The sequence below is a fragment of the Protopterus annectens genome, chromosome 13.part0 (genome assembly GCF_019279795.1).
Source record: "Protopterus annectens isolate FY-2018-M chromosome 13.part0, PAN1.0, whole genome shotgun sequence".
Classification (NCBI taxonomy): Eukaryota; Metazoa; Chordata; order Ceratodontiformes; family Protopteridae; genus Protopterus; species Protopterus annectens.
Window position 1 is genome coordinate 896,012,111 of NC_056747.1, and position 24,176 is coordinate 896,036,286.

At 40.4% G+C, this 24,176-nt stretch overlaps 1 protein-coding gene across 6 annotated transcripts in view; it reads left to right on the top strand.

Annotated features, from left to right (window-relative positions):
- KSR1 (kinase suppressor of ras 1) overlaps positions 1 to 24,176 on the top strand; it is a 1,687,803-nt gene that overhangs the window by 1,552,962 nt on the left and 110,665 nt on the right. The window contains exon 20 of one of the 6 annotated variants that reach the window (XM_044054646.1): positions 7,932 to 8,459. The exons of the other annotated variants lie outside the window; for them this stretch is intronic. Coding sequence (XP_043910581.1) covers positions 7,932 to 7,938 — 7 coding nt within the window. The 3' untranslated portion in view covers positions 7,939 to 8,459. Of the gene's footprint in view, positions 1 to 7,931; positions 8,460 to 24,176 lie in introns of those variants that run through there. 6 annotated transcript variants of the gene reach the window in all.

Here is a 24,176-nt window from a genome sequence, read left to right on the forward strand (position 1 = left end):
ATGAAGGTCTCTCCAAACACCATTATATTGGGTGACTTCAACTACTCAAACATAGACTGGGAGCATTACTCTAGCTCCAACACCCTAGCCCAAAGGTTCCTAGAATTTATAAACTCAAATGCTATGGAACAACTTGTTACCACTCCCACAAGAGGCGAAAACATACTGGACCTGATCATCACCAACATGGGGACTCTATGCTCCAGACCAGAAGTGTATCCCTCACTGGTAAGATCAGACCATAAACTAATCTCACTGGATATTCACATCCCGACCCCACCTCCTGCCCAGAAAACCACAGTGAAAAACTTCTCTAAAGCAAATTTCACACTCCTCAAAACAGAGGTGGAATCCTTCAAAGCCCCCGAGCCTGTGGAAAATACAGCCCAGACCGCAGAATCCTTTATAAACGCATTCTATGAACACCTTCATGAATGCTTGGATCATGCAATCCCAAATAAAACCAAGACCCAATCCTCCAAAGGCAGACGTCCTGTCTGGTGGACCCCAGCCATAAACAAACTATACAATAGAAGGAGGAAGCTACTACATGATAGGGCAAAATCCCAAAAAGGGAAGGCATCTCTGATCAGTATTAGCAAAAAACTACGGGCACTCATAAAATCGTCTAAGGCCAGCTTCGAGAGAAAAATTGCACAGGACACTAAGGATAATCACAAGGCTTTCTTTAGTTATGTTAGGAACTTGGGTGGGAATTCCCAGATATGCTCAGAATTACTCCAAAATGATAAAAAATACATCGAACCCACAGACATTGCCAACATCCTAGCTGACAGGTTCAGCGCAAACTTCTCCCCCCCCTCCCCACCAAAAGGGCAAATATCTATCCCAGCAGAGTGCTGCACCCCTGACATCTCAGATGCTCAGGTAAGAGCCGCCCTCTCCAAAGCAAAAAACACAGCATCAATGGGACCAGATGGTGTCCCGGGCTGCGTCCTTCATGAACTCCAAGAAGAGCTAAACCCAAACATAAAATTACTGTTCAATCTCAGCCTTACTACAGGATATGTACCCAAAGAGTGGCGTACAGCAACAGTGGTCCCTCTCCACAAAGGTGGTACCTCAACGGATCCTGGAAACTATCGCCGCATAAGCCTGACTAGCTTGGTCTGCAAAGCTATGGAAAGGATCATCATGGACCTCATAAATAAAGATATTGGGGACCTACAGGCACTGGATCCTACCCAGTTCGGCTTTGTTAAGGGCAGATCCTGCCTCTTAAACCTGGTCGATTTCTTTGAAACTGTCACCAAGGCCATTGACGAGGGGAAGGTGGTCCACACAGCCTACCTGGACCTCGCAAAAGCCTTCGATACAATACCCCACTCGGGCATTATAGATAAGCTCACCAGCTTAAATATAAACCCCTATGTCACGAGATAGGTTGCAAACTGGCTCAAGGACAGAACCCACATGGTTAGAATTGCTGGAGCCATGTCAGACTCCAAACCAGTTACAAGTGGCGTCCCACAAGGCTCAATCCTGGGACCTCTGTTGTTCGGTATATATTTCTCAGTGGTACAGGCCAACACGGAAGGACTGTGGCTGACCAAGTTCGCAGATGACTGCAAACTGGGCGCCATAATCGGCTCTCCAGCCGACACAAGCATCCTCCAAAAGGGCCTCATAGAAACAGACAACTGGTGCCAGAGCCATGGCCTCAAGCTAAATGCCAAAAAGTGTATAGTCATCCCCTTTGGCAAAAACAAAGTGCCCACAAATTACCACATAGGTGGTAATCCATTAAGTACAGAAGAAGTAATTAGGGATCTGGGACCCAAGTTGATAGCAATCTCTCATTTGACAACCACGTGGCCAAAGTGGTTAGAAAAACATTTTATATAGCCCACCTAATCATGAAGGGATTCACATCTAGATCAGGGGAGGCCATCGTGCCTCTTTACTCATCCCTCATCAGGCCCATAATTGAGTACAATGCCCCTTTTGGGATGTACCTTACCAGACACCTGCAGCAACTGGAAAGACCCCAAAAGTACCTCACCAAGAGGATCAAAGGGCTCAAACAGATGCCATATGCTGCCCGGTTAAAGAAACTCCAGCTCTACTCAGTGGCATACCACTTGCTCAGAGGCGATCTGTGCCTGATGTATAAAGCCATGTCCAACCCGGAATTAATGGACATGCTGCACCTCAGAAAATCCAAATCCCATTGAGCTACGCGCTCGAGAGACTTGAACCTCAGCACTGAAATAAATAGAACATGCTGGAAGGACAGATTCATAACCCAGAGGCTCCCTTCACTTTGGAATAAAATCCCAGTCCAGGTTAGGCAGAGTCCCTCATTGACTCTCTTCAAGAGGAATCTTGATGAGTGGATGGGAGATCGTAGGTTTACCCCGGGTATCACTTCTGTGTCACTGTTAGACAGAGGCACAGTATACTAACCTCGAAAAAGGGCATAGCAGAATTCATTTAAAATGGGTGGCGAAAGCCAAACACACTCTGTTTAGGCTTATAAATGCCCTAGGGCAGATAGCCTAGTATGAACCTATGGACACATTTCAGTGAAATGTTACCAGACAGTGATGTAGGGCAGGTCGCCAACCTTTGTAATGAGCAGTCTCCTCATTCTTTAAAGTTTGTACCCCGTGACTGATCTACCTATGGTAACTTATGTAGTTAGGGCTATCTGTGATAACTTCTCTATCACCGTCCTTTTCATAAGTGTCATCTCTAACAGTATTCCACCCCATAGTGAACTGCATAGATGGCTGTGGAGCACCCCTTAAAAGGCAGTCTACAGTATACGACTGCAATACTTCATCTCTCAGCCTCTGTTTATGAGCGTGCAATCCACATATGCAACACCTGACATTTATGTCCCACTGCCCCATCCATATACTTATCTTTTTCCTCGTGTTGGTTGTCTGCACACAAGATAATTCACTGTGCCTGTTGTGACACGAAGATCCTGCAGCTGATCTTTGACCCTCCAGTGCTGTTTCATTTGTATGACTTTTTTTTTGTTTGTTTTACTTTCTTTCATGTGTAAAATAGCAAAACAGTCTCTTCCTTTATTTCCATGCACTGACATTTTAAAGTACTCTGTTTCCTACAGTGGCTGTATCATAAGCTGTGGTAATCAGTACACTGTAACTGCTTTGACAGCAAATTTATTAATTGTTTTAGCATCAAGCCTTTTTCTAGGGTTCAATTTGGCATGCATGACTTTCTGCTGTTTCTGTTGCAGAATTTGTGCATCCTTTTGTACAGCATATCTTCATCATTCCTTTGGTTATGCTTGTGTAGTTGTGTGTTTACAGTCTGTATCTATTCACCCCTTGTGTAGTTGTGTTTACAGTCTGTATCTATTCACACCTTGTGTAGTTGTGTTTACAGTCTGTATCTATTCACTCCTTGTGTAGTTGTGTTTACAGTCTGTATCTATTCATCACTTGTGTAGTTGAGTGTTTACAGTCTGTATCTATTCATCGCTTGTGTAGTTGATTGTTTACAGTCTGTATCTATTCACCCCTTGTGTAGTTGTGTTTACAGTCTGTATCTATTCACCCCTTGTGTAGTTGTATTAACAGTCTGTAATTATTCACCCCTTGTGTAGTCGAGTGTTTACAGTCTGTATCTATTCATCCTCATGTCTCTTCTCTAAGTCTTAGACTAACCTATCCCCAGTAATCCAATCATTCAGTTTTTTTTTTCAGCATAGGTCTGTTGTCTTTTACTCCATTTTTGTTGGTACACTCTTTTACTACATTGAATTAATTTACTTTAGGCTTCTGGCTGCTTCTACATTTTATTATACAGAGAAACACTCTGTGCTTTTTTTCACTTTTTCTTTCTTTGTTAGGTAATTCAAATGCTTTCTAAAGTGCCATGTAAACTTTCTAACTAATGTTGCCATTGTATTTTTAAACAAAGAATATGTTTCTTAGCATAAGCCTTCTTTACTCCAAAGAAAACACTAGTAGCTGGGAGAGTTAACTGTTTATTTCTAGACAGAGCCATTATCAATGTTATGTACATTATCATGGGAATGCTTCTTGCGTAATTCCATGTGGGCAGAGGTTAAAACCTCTGTGAAGCCTGCCATGTGAAATACTTAACTCCTGGTCAGTCTTCTCTGTGGCCTGCCTTATAAGCTGCTTTTGGCTGGTTTCTAGTGAGGACAGCCATGTAAAACACCTGCTTCTGATGGTTCACAGTAAGACCTACCAGGTAAGAAGTGTGCTTCTTACTATTCCCAAGTGAGACCTGTCATGAAAGGGGTTCCTATCAGCATTTCGAATGTTGAAAACGCCAAATTTAATTTAATCGAACTGAAATGTTCGAAATCTCAGAAGAGCGAACTGATGGAACATCAATTTCTTTCCCAGGGAAAGAAATCGGTGGGCAGTCATTGGAGTTTGTTATTTCCTCCACTGTAGTGCGGTCTTGGAGTTGGTATATTTATGTAGGGGAGGTGTGGGGGGCCCAGCCCCCCCCACGTTGAGGGGTGTGGGGGCGAATCTCCCCACTTCTGTCAGTGTTTAAAGTATTGAAATTTTTTTTTTATGCACGGAACACCGATTTCTTTCCCTGGGAAAGAAATTGATGTTCTGTCAGTTCGCTCTTCTGAGATTTCGAACATTTCAGTTTGATTAAATTGCATTCGGCGTTGTCAGCATTCGATATGTTGATATAGACCCCATGAAAGATGTCTTCATCTAGCTAGTCTTCAGCAAGGCTGCTATGTCAGAGTTCAGCTTTTAACAGTCATTTTGTAAGTTCTACCATGCAAGATGCTAGCCCCAAGTTATTTCTCGTGTACCCATTTCTGTTCTCCAGTGCTTTTTCTGTGAGTCATGTTGTTTCCTTAAGGGTATCCTTCCATGCCAAGATTGCATTTTTGCCAGTGGAAGTCATTGCCTGACTTTTGGAGATAGACATAGGCTGCCAGAAGCTGGTTTCATATATATATTATAAATAGTTATTGCAAAAAAAGAACAAAACAGGTTTTTTTTTTTTTTTGCTGTATGTTCTAAGTCATGGTCTGACTTTTGTAGACAGGCGTAGGCTGGTTATATGTATTATAAATAGTTATTGTACAGAAGAACTACTTTTTTGCAGCAGAAACTCATGCAGAAGTAGTTGTTATCATATCCCAACAGAAATGCAGACACTGTAAATTCCACATCCAAACTCTTCCTATCTACAAGTTCAGCACCAAATACCTTCCAAGAGACATTGAACTGCCTTTTCTACTGAAAGTAATCTATGGCTGCAAGTAACATGAGTCAGGAAGGAAGCTGTCAAGAGTGAGAGTGAGCTGTTGCATTTTGACAAGACATAAAAGTAGAAATCAGGTAAGGCAGAACAAGAGGCGTAAAAGTAGAATTAGGAAACCAATTACCAAAACATTTTTTTAACTGTGTGTTCTGCTTTAGTACCCTTTTGCAGGGGCATTACTTTCTCACTAAAATATCTTTTTTATAGCAGCAGGGATCGTAGAATGGCTGAATCAGTACATGTCTGAAGGGCTGTCATTGTCTTCACGATCAGACATGCCTTTCTCCATTAACTAAGTAGCTAATGTCTGAAAATCGGTAAGAATAAGAAGCTGCAGTGATTTTGTGTTTACAGATGCCTGTTTCAGTTACAATAAAAAAAATATTCAGAGCATTACATACCTGATCCCTTTTCCATAAAACATCTAACTAGTTTGTAAAAATAGAGAGATACGCAAATGAATCTTGTACTTCACAAAAAAATGCTTTATCTGTTTTCATTTATCAACTGTATGTTACGATTCACAAATTCAGTAAAGGATCATTTAACATACTATTCACTTTTCTTCTGTTCTGTGACGCTATGTATAGCAGATGAAAATATTTGAATTGCTTCTCCGGGTGTTCTAATAAATGGGCTATATTTTTAATGGAAATTCTAGTTCATGAATGTCTACCCACCACCCCAGTACATGTTTAAAAAAAAAAAAAAAAACTATCACTAGCATTGTCAGACTGTGGTTCAGGGTATGCATTATACCTCTCAACTGTCCAGGTTTTTAGAGAATGTCCAGATTTTTGCCTCATATTTTGGTGTTTTTCCTATAAAATGTTTTTTTTTTTTTTTTTCTGGCAGTTCACTGAAGAATGAAGTCGCTAAATAGTTTCACACTTGATACCTTTCCAAAAATGCATTCAATGCAAAATGTTTTATTCTAGCAATTTTCCAAGTTTGCAAGAGTACTATTTAAAATATGTCCCTGATTTTGGGCCTTTATCCCCTATTATATTTGGCTTTGTCCAGATTTTGTTTATATTTGGCTTTGTCCAGATTTCTTGCACTTAAACGAGGTTGAGAGGCATAATGCTTCTGTCTTACACCTAGTTTAAAGGGCAGTTCTTTTTATTTGCCAGATATCACTATCCTGGACTTCTGTACATAGTCCTTGTTACCACATACTCTGATTTATGACTGCAGTGGCTACTTAAGGCTTGAAGGAGTAGTAGAGATGTGTACAGTAGTAGGCTCCACTGTACTCTAGCTGAAGATGAACACTTTACTACACAGTGTGGTGGTGGTTGAATTACTTTGTGACATACGTTTGAGAGTAAACCATGTATGGGAGAGGCATGTCATCAGAGAGGAATAAGCAGATATGCAGGCATCAGTTTCCATCATGGTAACTGAAATGCAGTTAGCTGTCACTGGTACATCGAAGCTTGTGGCAGAGATAAAGGCACTCCCAAAACATAGAACATAATATTTACAAATGACAGGCAAGTTTCACATCCTATCCTGTACTGAACAAGGTAAACCATGCAGCTGTTTGTATGACCCCCAGTTTTCTCAACATGCTTCAAGTATATGAAAACACTCTCAGCAGCCTTGGTCTAGGGCTGAGGCTGAACATGATGTAAGGCAACCCTGAGGTGCATAATCTTCTTCTGTATAGGGACTGAGGTGAGCAAAGGTGGCCACGGCGTGCACACAGCGAATGGGAACCGTGGTGAGCAGATGCAGCTATGATCTCTGTATGCTGCTGTAGGCTTGTCTCTAGTGAAGAATTGAAAGGAGGAGAGGATTTGCTGCTTTGTGCTAAAAAAAAAAAAAAAAAAAAAAAATAAAGTAAAATACCTGACACAACTGTAATCGTGTCAAAACCATTTTGCCACACAGACTTTTTCTTAACTAACCTTTTTGTTTTCATCTCCCACAATCATGACCATCTAGCGTTCCTGGTACCCTTTTGAGTCATTCATTGTTCCAGCCCATCTGGCTTAATGCTCCATACTGCCCAGTCTTGCTGTGCCCTTCTGGACAGCTTTGCAGTTGCTGTGTCTACTGCTCTGGTCATGTGCACTGTAATAAAGGCCACACCTTCTGTACCAGGAAAACTAGCCCATCAAAGAGTTGTTAAACAGGCTGGTATTACCTTCAAGACAAAAACATTATGAATTGTGTTCAATTGATTAATTTAAGCTGATTGTACATGCACTTGAGCTGCTGTATGTTTTGAGATGATCTGTAATACAAAGAGTATGTGCATGCAATGGTATTCACACTAACAGACAAAAATGTTTAAAAGGTGGTGGTGTTGTATGTAACATCTTATTGCAAGGACAGCCTTACTTATTCTTATAAGGTACTAGAGTCATGTTCTTCTAGTGTATATAATGCCTGATTTTCTACTACCAAGGCTATACTGTGTTACGTTGGTGAGGCAGCATTTTTAAGTGAATCAGTATCACATCCAATGGTTTGGTTTTGCTGAATTAAAAGTTATTTCTTTTTTAGGACATAACTGCATTTTGCACTACATGCTTCGATCATTTTGTATATTTCTTTAACAATGATTATGTTAAAACAAATTGCTAACAATGCTTTTTAATACCTGCTTCTGATGCAAAATAACAATTAATCATACTTATTTTTTTTTCATTTCATAGGTTATAGCTGGTGGTGCAATACAGGGTCAGCCTTGCATGCTTCCAACTTTTTCTCTTAACCAACAACTTGAGCAATCACTTCCATTCAGCGAAGATCTTCCAAATTTAGTCCTTGGATGTATCATAATCAGCATACTTAACACTCCTTTGCTTGATTCATCTTTTCTTTTCAAGCTGTTTGCTTGAGTAACACCTTCTGCTGCAAAAAGCCCCTAGATGTACTAACAATGTTTCCTTTCTTTTGTACTTTGAAGTATTTTGGTGTACAGTACACTTTCCTTTGGGGAAAACATTTGAAGATATCAACGGTATATCAAGCTGGTATGCCAGAAATGTGCACAGAAGTTTCTAATTTACTCATTTGGTATCTTTAATGCATTTGCGTTCTCCATGCTGGAAGTTGCATTTATGTGGATTAGGCTTCCTTTATTCGTTAGAAGAAGAGATTAACTATTTTATATAATTTAAAGCAGAATATTATATTTTGTTATTTAAAGTGCTTTTATGTTGGAATATATTATAAATAAAAAAGTTGACAAGGTCATTCCTCAAGTCTGCTGAAGCTGTTCATCATAGTAAAGCTGAGTAACACGTATGTGGAGCAGTTACCATGCCTCATGCTTAGTTGCATTATTTATTTATTTAATGCTCCATACTGCTGAATAAAGATGAGTAACAGGTATGTGGAGCGGTTACCACGCCTCATGCTCATTTGCATTATTTATTTATTTAATGCTCCATACTGCTGAATAAAGCTGAGTAACAGGTATGTGGAGCGGTTACCACGCCTCATGCTCATTTGCATTATTTATTTATTTAATGCTCCATACTGCTGAATAAAGCTGAGTAACAGGTATGTGGAGTGGTTACCACGCCTCATGCTCATTTGTATTATTTATTATTTAATGCTCCATACTGCTGAAAAAATGAGTAATAGGTATGTGGAGTGGTTACCACGCCTCATGCTCATTTGCATCACTTTTCTTTTACCACAGTTGTACTGGGCATCAAGGTTTCTCAGAGTAGTAATTGCATCAGTACAGAATACTGTAGTGAACATTCCTTCCATTACTTTGTGTGAGTTTGGTCCACTGTAATCTAAGTTCATTAGCTTGCGTAGTAGAAATTCCTTATTTGCAGCCCTTGTGATGCTAAGTAAAGTCTTTTGGTTTTTGAATTCATTAGTTCATAAATTTAGATTACCTGTGCCCTGGCCAAAGTCCATCTAGAAAAATGGACCACTGTTGGATACATTTTAAAAAACAAAACATTGTTTAGAACTCTTGTGTTAAGTGGGAGGATTTATTTCATAGCTGATACATCCGTCAATGTACTATTTAACACTTCTCTGAATTTAGTAATGCTGTTTCTCACAATTTGAAAATAGGGAGTAAATGACAGTTCTTGTCATAGGTCTAATGCACTGACTTTTAAAGGTGTTAAATGCATGTTATAATTTTCATCTTATGAACCAATGCTTAACACTGTTCGAATTGATAGTCCCTAATCTACTATCAGACGGGGTAGTTCATGGGTTGAGGAGCCAGTTCACAGTTCTCATATCAGTAGTAATCTTTAGTAATTAAAAAAAAAAGTATCAGAGTTCTGGTTGACTAGTAAGATTTTGCTGCACGCTGGTGTTGAGAGCGGAGAGATTGTGCCATTTTTATTTGTATAAGGCTCATTTAGTTTGCTATATTAGTTAAAAAACAGAGCAAACGAAAAGTTCAAGTTTTAATAATAGGCTCATTTTTCACTCTTTGCTATTATTAATTGCTGAAAACAGGCAAGAGTCTAACTTTTCTTGATTTTGTGGCTAGTGAAAGATAATAACAGTGATCTTCAGAAATAACATACTGCACACATATTGGATCTGTGACTAAATCCTTCTCAGTGAAGGCTGCTTTCTTGGATAAGCAGTGCTGTTCATTTTACACCATTTTTTCCAAGGTAACATTATTATTTTTTTTAATTGGCTTTAGACTCATAAGCAAATGTGCCTTTTCAGGTATACTGTCAACTTCTTTAATCAAATCAGAGACAATTTTTTAATATTACTGTCATAAACTTAGAAAGTTGCTAAGAGTAGTATGTTTTGCGTTAGCATGCATTTTTGAAGGATATGAAATCTGAAATTCAAAATGTCATTTATTGACTATAATCCTTAATGATTTGACAGAAAATCACAGATTGTATGAGGAACAGACCAAAAACTTTTAGTCAAAAATCTGGACATTCTGAGAATTCTGGACAGTTGAGAGGTATGTTTTCAGGGATGGACTAAAAGTACTGATGTTTGTTAAGCAGATTGTATAGAATCATACTATATGCATGTAGAGACTGTGGAATCAAACATCTATCACCAAAATATGGCTTGATAGCAGTTCATTGCCTTAATCTGCAAATTGTACTGCTAGTGGAACATAAACCTCAGTAAGCCAGTGTGAAACAGCACTAATGTTCATCTTAATCAAGGCCTGATTTCTTAAAATGTCAAAACTAACATTTCAGATTTGGTGATTCATGTAGTTATCTACTATTTCTAAGCATCATATTTTAGATAATACTTTTTGGAGTCTCAGTGTTAGAAAACAAATGTGGGCAAATAGGAGACAGTGAGTTGTCATTTATGTTCCCAGCATTTTAAAACAGTGTAACCTTACATTTGTCTTTCACAGTGCTATTTAAGTCTGCTATTTACACATCCTGATATTTAATTATAAGTAGTGAAAATTATACTAAATGGTGCAGGAGTTGGAGACTGATAACTTGGTAGAAAAAGGGAGGATTGTTAAGTTAGAAGAGAGGGATGAGAAGCTGTTCACCAGAGCTTGTCAGAAAGTAAGCATCACAAACATGTATTTTGGTACTTGTTTGTGATGCTTGGAAAGCATAGTCTTGTTTGCAAAAGTGGTAACAAGTAAGCAAGCCTGTTAGTCCATTAAGGCGTTTGTACTATGGATGCTAATAAAGTCATTTCATGAGAATGGATTTTGACTTGAATCTAACAAGGTATGAAACCAAAGTAGAGGAGAGTTGCTATTCCATGTTTAAGTCCCCTTGACAAAATGCCCAGAAACATGGCAGACGGTAAAACTGACTTTTTAGTACGTTTCCAGCATCACATATATGTTATATTTTGTGACATAGTAAACAGTTTTTAAGAAACTGAGCATCTTGGCATTTTGCCCTCAGGTGATAAAAACGAGTATGAAGCCATAATAACAGACACATGAAAGCAACAGTACTTGTATGCAATATGCTATTGGGGGTAATTTGACTTTTATTCCTTGTATTAATTTATGTCATTGTTAACTTCTGCATGGAGCTTTTCTCCCTAGGCCTCTGCTGAAAAAGTTTTTTTTGTCCAGTTGACCTTTCCCACTCAACAAATGGAAATAAGTAAGCATGTTCACTATATGAATACCTTAGGGTTCAGTACTGCTTCTGGTCTTTTTTAATTGTCTTTTTAAGTGATGATGTAGGAAAAAGATAATATGCATACCACTTTGGCTGACAACAGAATTTGCAATAAGCAATGTGCAGCAAAAGTAGCAGAGAGAAAGAATTGGATGCACCCCAAGGAAACCTTAGAAGATGGTACATTGCACTAGGAAAGATAAGGTCACAGTCAGAAGTAATATGTAGGACTGAGCAATGTTGATGGTTGTATAACATAATATACCTAGGAGTAGTCATATCTGATAGCAAATCATAGCATGGCAAATGATAATATATGACTGCAAGCTAGGAGCAGTCATTGAATCCCCAAATGATTTGTCCATCTTGCAGGAAGGTTTGTCCCAAATAAATAACTTATGGCAAAGTCATGGATTGAAACTAAATGCCAAAAAATGAATTACTGTATCCTGTAAGAAGTCATATACCCCAGATAAGTATCACATTGACAGTATGACAATATGCATCTAAGAGTTGTCCCAGTTGTTTGAGATTTAAAAATGTATGTGGATAGTGGCCTGTTGACCAACATGTGTCTATTGTCATATGATAGTCCTTCTATGTAGCACAGCTTATAAACAAAGGGATTGTGTCTGTACCTAGGGATGCCATTGTCCCACTTTTCTCAGCCCTCATTAGGCCAGTCATTGAGTATAATGCCCACTCTGGCGTGTGTCTGTCCAGACACATGCAGCAACTGGAAAGTCCATAGAGATACCTTACTAAAAGGAGATAAGGCCTAAACAAACATGTCCTACATGGTCCAACTTAAAGCCCTGTCACTGTACTGTTTCCTACTGACTGCTAAGAAGTGTCCAGTGTCTGGCATACAAGGCGCCTACCCAATACTGATGGATTTACTACAGATCAGCAAGTCAAAGGCGTCAGAAATATTTGGTCTAGCATAGTTCTGCAACATCAATAGAATGGTTTGGAGGGACAGTCGTATCTCACAGAGGATACTGTTGTTCCAGAACAGAGTCTCCATCCATGTAAAATGAAGCTCTTCCCTGTCCTTATTCAAGTGTAGTTTGAATCTGTGGATGTGAAACGGAACATTTACCCCAGGACTACACCCTGTACTACTAATGGACAGAGGCAGCTCCTAAATGTTTTCTCTTATGCATGGATCCCCTTGAGTTACGCATGATATGATCTGAGTTATTCTCAGAAGAGGTAATATATAATTATCGTCCATGGGGTGAGTAAAGCCAGTCTAACACCAAATGGGAGAGGTTAATTTGGGCTCCAAAATGGAAATTGGCCAGTCTTAAAAATGGCCTGCAAGGGCAGCTAACCTAATACTTACCTGTGAATCAATAGCACCAAGGAATTTGATGGTGAGATATGGAATTTGGCAGGGCTTGTGGGATGCAGAATGCCTAGGGGAAGAAAGAGAGGCTTTGGTTATCATTGTCATAATTTGACTGTAATACCCAGTTTAGATTACTGTGTGGTGTAGAGGAAAATGAGCAAAATGGCGAAAAAAACAGCTACATTAGACCTCCTGTAATGACATATCGAGGCATTGTTTCTGCAGAATTTGGCAGAAATTTTTTTTTCCTTTTTCAGAATGCTTTTTTGCTAACTAGATGACCCATCAAGATCTGCTGCAGCAGGGGTCCTGTTTCTTCAAAAACTCATAACCAGCCCTGAAGTTATACAACATCTGAGTAGGTTGTATTAAGTAAGGGGGGGGTTAGGAGTGAAATGTGGTATTCTTGTCCCCACAGTAACTCAGGACATGTATCTAAATTTGCTGAATACAGAACATTGGTGGTTAGGTCAATTTAGCATGCCATTTCCACATTTTCACCCCCTTGAAGAGCTACCTAAAAAAACCTTCACTGCAAACTCAGTCCAATTTTGTGGCCATTATAACATAGTCTGTTTTTCTGACAGGGCTTTTTCAGCTGAGAAATCTGCTGCTGTGGGATAGGCAAATCTGAAACAGCATACCCAAGAGAAGAGAGCTTCTTTTCTTTTTTTGTTGTTGGGGGTAGTGAGATAAGTAATGACACTTCTTTGCCTCTGGAAAGCACAAACAGAGGTCAGCAGCATGCTGATTCATCCCCCCTTCCCCCAAGGAAGTAAGAGCTGAGACTGCTTGATCCTTCTGTTATCCAGGTCAACAGCATGCTAGTCCAACATGCCGCAACCACCATACTCTTTCACAGGAAACTTAGCACTTTTTTTTTTTTTTTTTTTTTAATCTTTCATTGACACATTTGCCTCCTAGCAACTTAAATCCATACCTAGCACTGGGATGTCAGCATTGCAGACGGAATCTCAGCTTATATGCTAATGAAGTTAAACATTTGTTATTTTTAAAAATTATATTTTATTGTTATTTGGTTTGCATATTTATTTATTTAATTATTTGTGCAATATGAAGGACTACAGGCACCCCTTTTCAGTCACTGTCTTTGTAAATAAAAGTAATAAAAAAGCAGGCGGTGTACAAATAAATAACATTATAGGTTATAGGTAGATACTAGGCTATCTGCCCTAGGGCATTTATAAGCCTAGCCAGAGTGTATTTGGCTTCCACCTCCCGATTAGATTAGCCTACTGTGCCTCTGTAAAGTAGGTCACAGAAGGTACCCTTTTAAGATTAGTTTATTGTGCCTCTGTCTAGCAGGGACACAGAAGAGATCCCAGGGGTGAATTTGCGATTTCCCATCCAAGCGTCCAGATTTCGCTTGAAGAGGGTCAGCGAGGGGCTATGTCTAACATGAATTGGGATTCTATTCCAGAGTGAGGGGAGCCTCTGGGAAATGAATCTGTCCCTCCAGCATGTCCTGTTTATTTTTGTGCTGAGGTTTAGGTCCCTGGAGCGTGTAGCTCTAAGGGACTTGGATTTTTTGAGGTGGAGCATGTCCATTAATTCTGGGTTTGACATGGTTTTGTACGTCAGGCATAGATCGCCTCTGAGTAGGCAGTAAGCAACTGAGTAGAGCTGGAGTTTCTTTAGTCGAGCTGCATAGAACATCTGTTTGTAGCCTATGATCCTCTTGGTGAGGTACTTTTGGGGTCTCTCCAGTTGCTGCAGGTGTCGGGTAAGGTACATCCCAAAAGGGGCATTGTATTCAATTATGGGCCTGATGAGTGACGAGTAGAGGGGCACAATAACCTCTCTTGATCTAGATGCGAACCCTTTCGTGATAAGGTGGGCTATATAGAAGGTCTTTCTAACCACTTTGGCAACGTGATTATCAAATGAGAGATTACTATCTACGTTGGTCCCCAAATCTCTAATTACTTCTTCCGTACTTAATGGATTGCCACCTATGTGGTAATTTGTGGGCACCTTGTTTTTCCCAAAGGGGATGACTATGCACTTTTTAGCATTTAGCTTGAGGCCGTGGCTCTGGCACCAAGCATCCGTCTCTGTAAGACCCTTTTGGAGGATGCTTGTGTCAGCTGGAGATTTGATTATGGCCCCCAGTTTGCAGTCATCTGCGAACTTTGTCAGCCATAATCCCCCGTGTTAGCCTGAACCTCAGAGAAGTATATACCGAACAAGAGAGGTCCCAGAACTGAGCCCTGTGGGACGCCACTTGTAACTGGTTTGGATTCGGACATAGCACCTGCAATTCTGACCATGTGGGTTCTATCTCTGAGCCAGTTTGCAACCCATCTTGTGATATAGGGGTTGATATTTAAGCTGGTAAGCTTATTTATGATGCCCGAGTAGGGTATTGTGTCGAAGGCTTTTGCGAGGTCCAGGTAGGCTGTGTGGACTACCTTGCCCTCATCTATGGCTTTGGTAACTGTTTCAAAGAAATCAACTGGGTTTAAGAGGCAAGATCTGCCCTTAACAAAGCCGAATTGGGTAGGGTCCAGTGTCTGGAGGCTCCCAATGTCTTTGTTTATGAGTTCCATGATAATACACTCCATAGCTTTATAGACCAGACTAGTCAGGCTTATGGGGCGATAGTTTCCGGGGTCCGTTGTGGCACCACCTTTGTGGAGTGGGACCACTGTAGCTGTACGCCATTCTTTGGGTACATATCCTGTAGTAAGGCTAAGTTTGAACAGTGACTTAATGTGAGGGTTCAGTTCTTCTTGGAGCTCGTGTAAGACACAGCCTGGGACACCGTCCGGTCCCATAGATGCTGTGTTTTTTGCTTTGGTGAGGGCAGCTTTCACCTGTGCATCTGTGATGTCAGGGAGGTTACATTCAGTTGGGATAGGCATTTGCTCCTTTGGGGGTGAAGGGGGGGAGAAGTTTGCGCTGAATCTGTCTGCCAGGATGTTGGCTATGTCTGTAGGTTCGGTATATTTTGTACTGTTATGCAACAATTCAGAGCATATCTGAGAGTTTCCACCCATGTTCCTGACATAACTAAAGAAGGCCTTGTGATTATCTTTAGTGTCTAGGGCAATTTTTCTTTCGAAACTGGCCTTTGATGATTTTATGAGGGATCGAAGTTTCTTGCTAATACTGATCAGAGATGCCTTCCCTTTTTGGGATTTTGCTCTGTCATGTAGTAGCTTCCTCCTTCTGTTGTATAGTTTATTTATGGCTGGGCTCCTTCTGTTGTATAGTTTATTTATGGCTGGGGGCCGGGTTAATAGGTACAAAATATAGATCAGCTCATAGGTTCATAGGTAGATACTAGGCTGTCTGCCCTTTTGGGTCATATTAAGCCTAGCCAATTTCCCAAAGGTGAGATCAAACCCTTTACCATGTGTTTGACAGGTAAACACCCTGGCCATTATTCTGACCCCCCCCCCCCCGTACAGAGTTTCAGAATATTATACTTACACCTGGACATATAGAATAAGTAAATCCTTTGTGGCTAGAGAGTTGACGAATACTAGCAATTCATTTAGCTTCAGAAATAAGTGAGGCTATGTGTGGTAAAATAAACAGAATCCAGATGCTGCCATTTGACCAGATCTCAGGCCATAGTGACTATGACACACACATATCGTGGATAAAAAAATAAAAAAAAAAGTTTTGTTAACACCTGTCACACTGGTATGTTCAGATTAGGAATATGAAGGATGCTGTGTTCTTGAACCTTTTGGAAAACTCATGGTAAACAAGATCATTAATGGGATTATTTTTGAATTTGAATAAACCAGGGTTAAAAAAGCAAAACTGTAAAATGTGTAAGTGCCTTAAGATGGAGTGAAGTGATACTGTAGAGAATATCTTTGTACAAAAATCATAGCATATGCAAAATGGATAGAAACAAATGCTGATTATGAAGGAGTACATACTAGATAAGTTGGTGAGTACTTCAGATATTTGTAGGATAGATGCAGGGGTTGTGCTTTGCATTAGGAAATGCAAAAGGAAACAGGAGAGCAGATTAAGATTATAGAGACAACAGTAAAACTATTAATTGGTGAAAATGTTAGCCCAGCCTTTATGCACTAGTACTAATCGTGGTAAGTGCATCTTTGTAGAAACAGATAACAGTTTCATTTATGTTTTCATAACAAACCATTAGAACCCATTTTTAAGGTTTAAGGACTTGATCCTTCAGCACACTTTTGCAAAGCAGTAGATCATACCTAATTGTTTAACCAAGTTGCCATTCACTGTCCAGCAGAGTGTTGGAGACAGCCTTACATTTGGCATAGCCAATAATAAAGGCAACTGAATATGGAATAATTAGTCCTTCACAGAGCTCCTACCAAACTCTGTTTTCTGAGGAAAAATATTTTATTTCATACTTCTACTGGTCAGTAGATGTACTGCGGTGGTGGTGCTGCGGTGGCGTTGTCACCTCACAGTAAGACGTTGTCTCGTTCGATTCTCAGCTAGAGCGTCTTCTGTGTGGAGACATGCATGAATGGGCGTACCTTCGTTGAAGGTTGTGCATCAGGGCCGGCAACTCAGCACATAAAAATCTACTGCCAATCATTAGCAGACTGGAGTTCCGCTGTGGCGACCCCTAACCGGGAAAAGCCGAAAGACACAACAACTGGTCAGTAGATGAACAATAATTATTTGTTATCTTTTACAAGTCAGTGCATTTTGTGAAACTAGCAATCTTATTTTAACTTAAATTAAGGGATTTATTTTCATAGACTGAAGTCACAAATAGTATTTTTGCTGAGAATATTTAAATTAATGATTTCTCGCAGATTTCAGGGTTTTCTTGTAGCCCTGTCTCATTTATCATGAGTAGTGTTGTTGAGTGCTTTCATGGTTTCATTTAAACCTTTCCAAAGAACGTTCATGAAGGAGACATACTGTTTATCAGAATGCTTAAGCAGTGAAATTTCTTTCTGTCAGTTTTTATTGAGTGTGGGACTGTTTAACCATGGCAGAACTAGTGGACTGAAGAAAAATAAAGAGAGCGATTAAAAATCTTTTTCAAGGGATTCCTCATTGCTGCTTGAACTTGAGAAGTGTTTGGGACCAACACTGGGTTGGCTGATTAACATCTTTCAAGTAAGAAGTCATTTTAAAGGGTTGTTGTGAGAAACAAATCTCAGAATAACACTTTTGAAAATAATTATATGTAGCTAAAGTTGGTCAGTTTGAATTTATCTATCAAACGTTTAGCAGGATTTATTGTTATTTATTGTTATCTAATTTTTCTTTCTCGTTTTAATCCCTTAGGAAATGTGTCTTACTTAGCTTTGTGGTTTTGAGAATTTAAGTTCATAGGTTCATAGGTATGTACTAGGCTAATGGCCCTAGAGTCTTTACAAGCCTAGCCCATAGGATTACCCTGGCATTGTGCCTCCCAACCTTATTTCCTAGTGCCTCTGTTGAGTAGAGCCACTGGAATGATCCCCGGGGTAAATTTTCTATTTCCCATCCACTCATCAAGATTTCTCTTAAAGAGGGTCAGTGAGGTGCACTGCTTAACGTGTATGGAAAGTCTGTTCCATAGCATGGGCAGTCTCTGGGTCATGTGCCTGTCCCTCCAGCATGTTCTGTTGATTGTGATAATGAGGTTGAAGTTTGGAGAGAGATGTTGAAAATAATAGTGCTCATCTATCTGACGACCTTTTGGGAGTATTTTACACTTAATGTCTGAGGATTGTAAGTGGAATTTCTTTTTTGTAGCCAAGGAATGGCATCTGTTTTACAATTTAGCTGTTAGAGAGTCTCTTTGTCAGCTCACATCTCACCCTCTTTATGAGTGTATAGGTACCATACCTACTGATTTTAAAGATTTAGGGAACTTGTATTGTTTATCTTCTGATACAGGTACATGTTTGAGTCTTTTTTCTTTATTTTGACTGATTAATTTGGCTCCAGCTAAGAATGGTAATATGATGGTTTTAGACATTTATATTCATTGTGACACGTAATACATCCATTCTGAAAAGTGACTTCCTTTTATCATTGTGAAGTTAGATCTTTAAATCTCATCATATCCATGATCAGTTAGCAGAATGAGATTATTGCTGACCTCATTTCTTGGATTGCTGCATCCACTGCAGGCTCTGGTAATATGTAAATGTTAGGATAGTTAATTGCTAAAGCCAGTTTGACCTTTCACCTTTGTTATAGTGGTCATTATGCTGCTTACTTTTCATGTAGTTCTGTGTGTATTGGTGTTATAACGAGAATACTTTCTGGCTTGAAGGACATGTTATCCCAAAAATGTAATTTTCATGATGATAGCTTTTCTGGTATTTATTTTATTTCAGATGTCTGTCTGTCTACACCTTGTTGACTGGGTTAGTTCCACTAGACTAGTGATATGTGCTGGTGTCTTGTTTCTTCCTAGAGTGGATATACTTATTCATGACTTGGAAAACAGAAAACTGAAGGACATTCATGCGATTATTTTAATTTGCCAGAGACTGATTTACCTTGAGGGCTAGAAAATGTTGTATTACACAATGAAGTCGTTTGAGGTGTTTAAAAGAAAATTCAGTGTTCATTAATCCTCTGGACTTAGTGCTCTATTTGTATTCAGATCAGTGGGCATAACTTTCCCAAGCTACATTTGCACCTTCCCCCTTCTAATAATTCCCTGCTTCTCTGTCCCCCTTTACGTTCCAGTTTCTTCTTGCCACTAAATGCATTCCGTATGATTCTACCAGCCCTAGGCTGTGATTCAGATTTAGCCCTCTAAGTTGCTCCTTTTCCTTTCATATGTTGTGAGTACAGGTTAGTGGGCTTATTTGCCATTTTCTTTTTTTCCTTTGCTGTAGGTTGGGAAATGTTTTTACAAACTAAAACTGAACCATCTCCATCTGTTACAGCGTTCACATACTTCAGTCTCTTGCTGAAACTTCCCTTTCCCTTATCTGGGTCTTCTGGTGGATTTCTGCCTTTTCTTCGTCTTCTGTTAATTATGTATTTGGCTGTTCTTAGCCATCATGATTCATGCTTATAACAAATATTTCTGCAGCATGCAGATTACTGATAACAATAGCCCCGGCAAGCATGTGCAATACTTAGACCCTGAACATGAGTCTGAACTTTGTGCTATTTGTGTAGATTTTAATTAGACTGCTTTAAGAAAATATAGGAAACTGCATCATGCTTTTTAATTAGATCTAGAAGTTAAAGAGAAGTCTCAACATTGTCCTCTGTCCTTGACACTTGGTTCTGTTGCTTCTAAAGATAGCAGTAAGGAACCCAACCTTCCTTCTTTCTTACTTTCTTTCCTTCTGGCTTTACAGTGAAGCCAGGCCCTTCTAGGTTTGTTCAATCTACAAAACTATTTTTTTGTTATGCTAACCAAGTCTGCGTACCACTTTGTCATTAAGGCTAAACATGCTAAGTTGTTTAAGTTAAAGCCATACATTCTTCTACAGGAATATGTATGAACTCTTGCTATGATGGCACCTTCCCTTGCTACTTCTAAGCCTTCAGCTGCTATAATGAACTTAACCTCAGATCAGGAATTTCTAGTAGCATCTGTTCATACACCAACTTGAGGGATCATATTTTCTTCTTCTCCAGTCTGGCTGTCTGCTTCTTTGCTGGTAATTGATTATGCTGAGATGAGCAGGACTACCGTGGAGTTTCAACAGATTCAGACAGCTTTACTCTAGCTCTGCTGCCAGGCTTTTGAGAGGCAAGAAAGTGGATATGATGTGGGCATTCATTTTGCCCAAGACTGAATCACAGGAATCTTTGGGTTCTGCACTTCAGGTGCCAGAATGATATGCCATTCACAGTTCACTTCTTTAGATCCTGGCCTCACAACATATTCTCTTTCAATTTTGGATGACTAGATACTGTTGCTGCTGGCACAGGGCCCTTTTCTGGCACTGGCACCTTTCAGTTTTGCCTTCAGGTGGTGGTTTAACTTTAGTGTACCTTGTGCAGGCTCCTGTTACATAGTCTTGGCCCTCTTTTGGTTCCACAATTGGCCTGTATAGGTCCTATGTCAGTTGCCTGATGTCCACCCAGTCCCCCCAGGTAGCATAGTGTTAGGTCTGGCACCAGACTGCCCAACGTTGAGTGGACCATCCTTAGATGGGCCAATGCAGGCTACTCAGGATTTTCATGTTTTTGGGCCATAACATCAGCTGATTGGTGTTGGCTGCCCAGTGTTGTGGGTGTAGTGCAAGCAGTACCCTTGCTCTCTAGCATGCTTCCCAAGCAGTTCTAGACAGGTGGTCTTCAGGGATGGATCAGGGAGCCTCTGACCCTAAGATAACTGGACCCCATCAACAGTTTTCATCTTTTGATGCAGAAGGATCCCCAGAGAAAACTGAGAAAGGGAACCCAAAAGACTAACCACACTGATCCTCTAATTAAAGTTTAGGATGACAAGGGATCTGCATCCCTACCTCATTTCTGGATGACGTGAAATATAGCAAAGTTTTACAAATGATGAGGGAGGAAGGCAGCTAGCCCTCTCGGGGGACTTCCTCACAGCTATAGAAACTGTAGGGAACTAGTTTTGCGTTAGTCCAGATCTAAGGAGATCATAGTCCCACAATACTTGGTCCTTATTAGACCAGTAATCAAGTACAGTGCGCATTTGGCATGTACCTGACCAGCCATTTTCAACAGCTGGAGTGACCACAGAGGTTCCTCACTAAAAGAGTGCAGGGTATAAATAATATGTGTATGCAAACCACTTCAAAGCCCTGTCCATGTACTCAGTCTCCAAGAGACTGCTGGGGGATGATATGCCTAACCTGCAATGCATTCTCCAGTCCAGCCCTGATGGATCTGCTTCACATTCACAAAAAAAAAACAGCACTAGAATTACCTGATCTAAGGATCTAAACCTTGTCTGTGACATAAACAAAACATGTTGGAGGAACAGGTACGTTTCTCATAAATTACCCATTCATGTGAAACATAGCACTTCTCTGAGCCTATTCAGTGCAGTTTGGACTGATGAATGAGAAATTGCAAATTCACCCCTGTCTTGTCACCTGTGGCCTTATGGACAGGAGCATTTTGTAGAAGACATAAGACACAGGCATATGCCAAAGACATTCTAGCCCATGAACATTGATAAGTGGGAAAATTGAGGCATGAATAGCTAGGCTGAAAAATGCTCTAGGGCCATTAGCCTAGTAATCTCCTATGATCCTATGAAACCCTCACTCTACATCAGGTATCCTTATGACTGGTTCCTCCCCTTCTTGACTTCATTTTGGATGTATCCAGTGAAAGCAAATAGAATATTTAGAGTTACACCACATCCCATTCACATCCAGGCAGAGGTCCTGCCTCTGCCATTGCTGGATATTCTTCCCCATCATACAGTGAAAGCAAGTAAGGAGGTGCATCAACTGCTCAAAAACATAAATAAAAAGGTCCTCCAGGAAGTCCTGAGAAATTATTCAAGATGCATTTTAATGCCAAAAAGAGCCAGCACCCCAGGTCTGTTGTCAGGAACAGAGGTACATGCCTTAAATCACACTTCACTGTTAACACATAATGTGTTGAATGGGTTTTGAAACGCACTAAAAAGACATTGGGCTTTTCCCAGTTAGGGGTCACCACAGCGGAACTCTGGTCCACTCATGATTGGCAGTGGATTTTTATGGTGCCGAGTTGCCAGCCCGACGCCCAACCTTCAACGAAGGAATGCCCATTTAGGCTCGCACCTACCTGCATGTCTTTAATGTCACTACTACCAGAAAATCATGCAAATTGTAGGAGTTACAGAGCTTAAATTCACTCTACTGGCACCTGTTATGTATGTAATGGGTGATGGGACATAAGAGCTTATGTCAAGTGTCACTTTCCACTTTGAGCTTGAGAATGGAATGAAGATGGTAGCGTATTGTGTGGCAGTGGCTACTCTGGCTCCTGATATGCATTTTGTGTGGGATTTGTTTATTTGTGTTCTGTTTGGGAGTCCATTTGACTTGGTTGGGTGTGTGGTTGTCTGTAGCTGTGGTGTTTTTGCTTGGTCTTGTGGATTTGCTTTGTTTTTAAAGATTGTTGGACTGTTTTGGAGATCGTTGGGCTGACCATGGCCATTGGGGCCTTTAAGGGTTATTGGCTGCACTGAGTGCAGGTGGTGGAAACCCTACTTTGTCTACTGGTTTGGATGTGAGTCCAGATTTTAAATTCTGTTGAGTCAGAAGGGACTGATCTGGGGCTTGGGGAATTCCGGTGTTGAGGATGGAGCTGGCTACAGTGTGGATGGAGAGGATTTCTGTGGTCACCTTGGTCACTGTGGTCGTTTGGGCCTTCAGGTAGTGGCAGTTGCTCCAAAAATGCAGGTAATGGAAAACTGACTTTGTCTACTAGTTTTGATGTGAATCTACAGTTAAATTCTGTTGAGTTTGAGAGGACCATTCTAGGACTTGGGACATTGCTGGTGCTGAGGATGGAGCTAGCAGCAGTGTGGATGGTGTGGATTGCTGCCATCACTGCAATCACCACTGTGATTGGTCGAGCATGGTTATGGCAGATTTGGAGCCTTTGGATGTCTTGGACTCTTGTTGTTGTTTATGTGTTTATGTTTGCACATGAACTTGGAGAAGTGTAATTTAGTTCAGCTATACACTGTTGCTGTATGGTCTGAATGACAATAAAGTTTACTTTGATTTGACTTTTAATTAATTTGATTTAAGTTATGACCAGCACCTGTCACACATTAATGACCTTTACACTGTCACCAGTAAAGCAGGATTAGAATCACAGACTTTTCAGAATTTTACCCACTTCAAACTTGAGACTTAAACTGTTCTCTTACATGCATGCCCACACAATCACTGTTTTCCCAGGAGGGGCTGCTGTCACATCTCCAGTGTCAGTACTCCTTTCCTGTATTTGTGGTACATGTTGCCACCAGTTGGACAACTAATATTTTTTTGTTTGTTTCTCAGAGCTGCCAGCAGAACATGTCTTTGTTCATTGGGGATGCTGGGCACTTCTGTCTCCCCTGGACTTGCTTTTTACCCAAGTGGTGAGAAGGGAGAGGCTCCTGGTGCTGTGGAGTGTTTTCTGTTTATGCACTAATTTCTTGTCCCCACACCTATTAACATCTAAAGAAGGCTGTGCAATAGGGACATGGTGGCACGGTGACCCATTTCCATGGTGACTTGGGTACTGCCCCTCCCCACCTATTTCTGTGTAGAACAATGCCCCACTGTGCATGTCCCCAGCCTTCTCCACGGATTAACCAGAAGGTATACCCAGGTGCACACCCTCCCCCAATATGGACATGCCCATCTTTCCTTGCCAGCGCTCCAGACACTTGATCTGCTAATTAAACTCTGGTCACCTGGACCATAATCAGTACTTTATCTCTCTATAGCACGACACTTGCTAGTCAGATGACTTATCTAATACCCGGATCTCAGTTACTGAATATGTCAAAGATCATTATGTTGTACTAGCTGTTAGCCAAGCAGCCTCTTTAAAGGGTG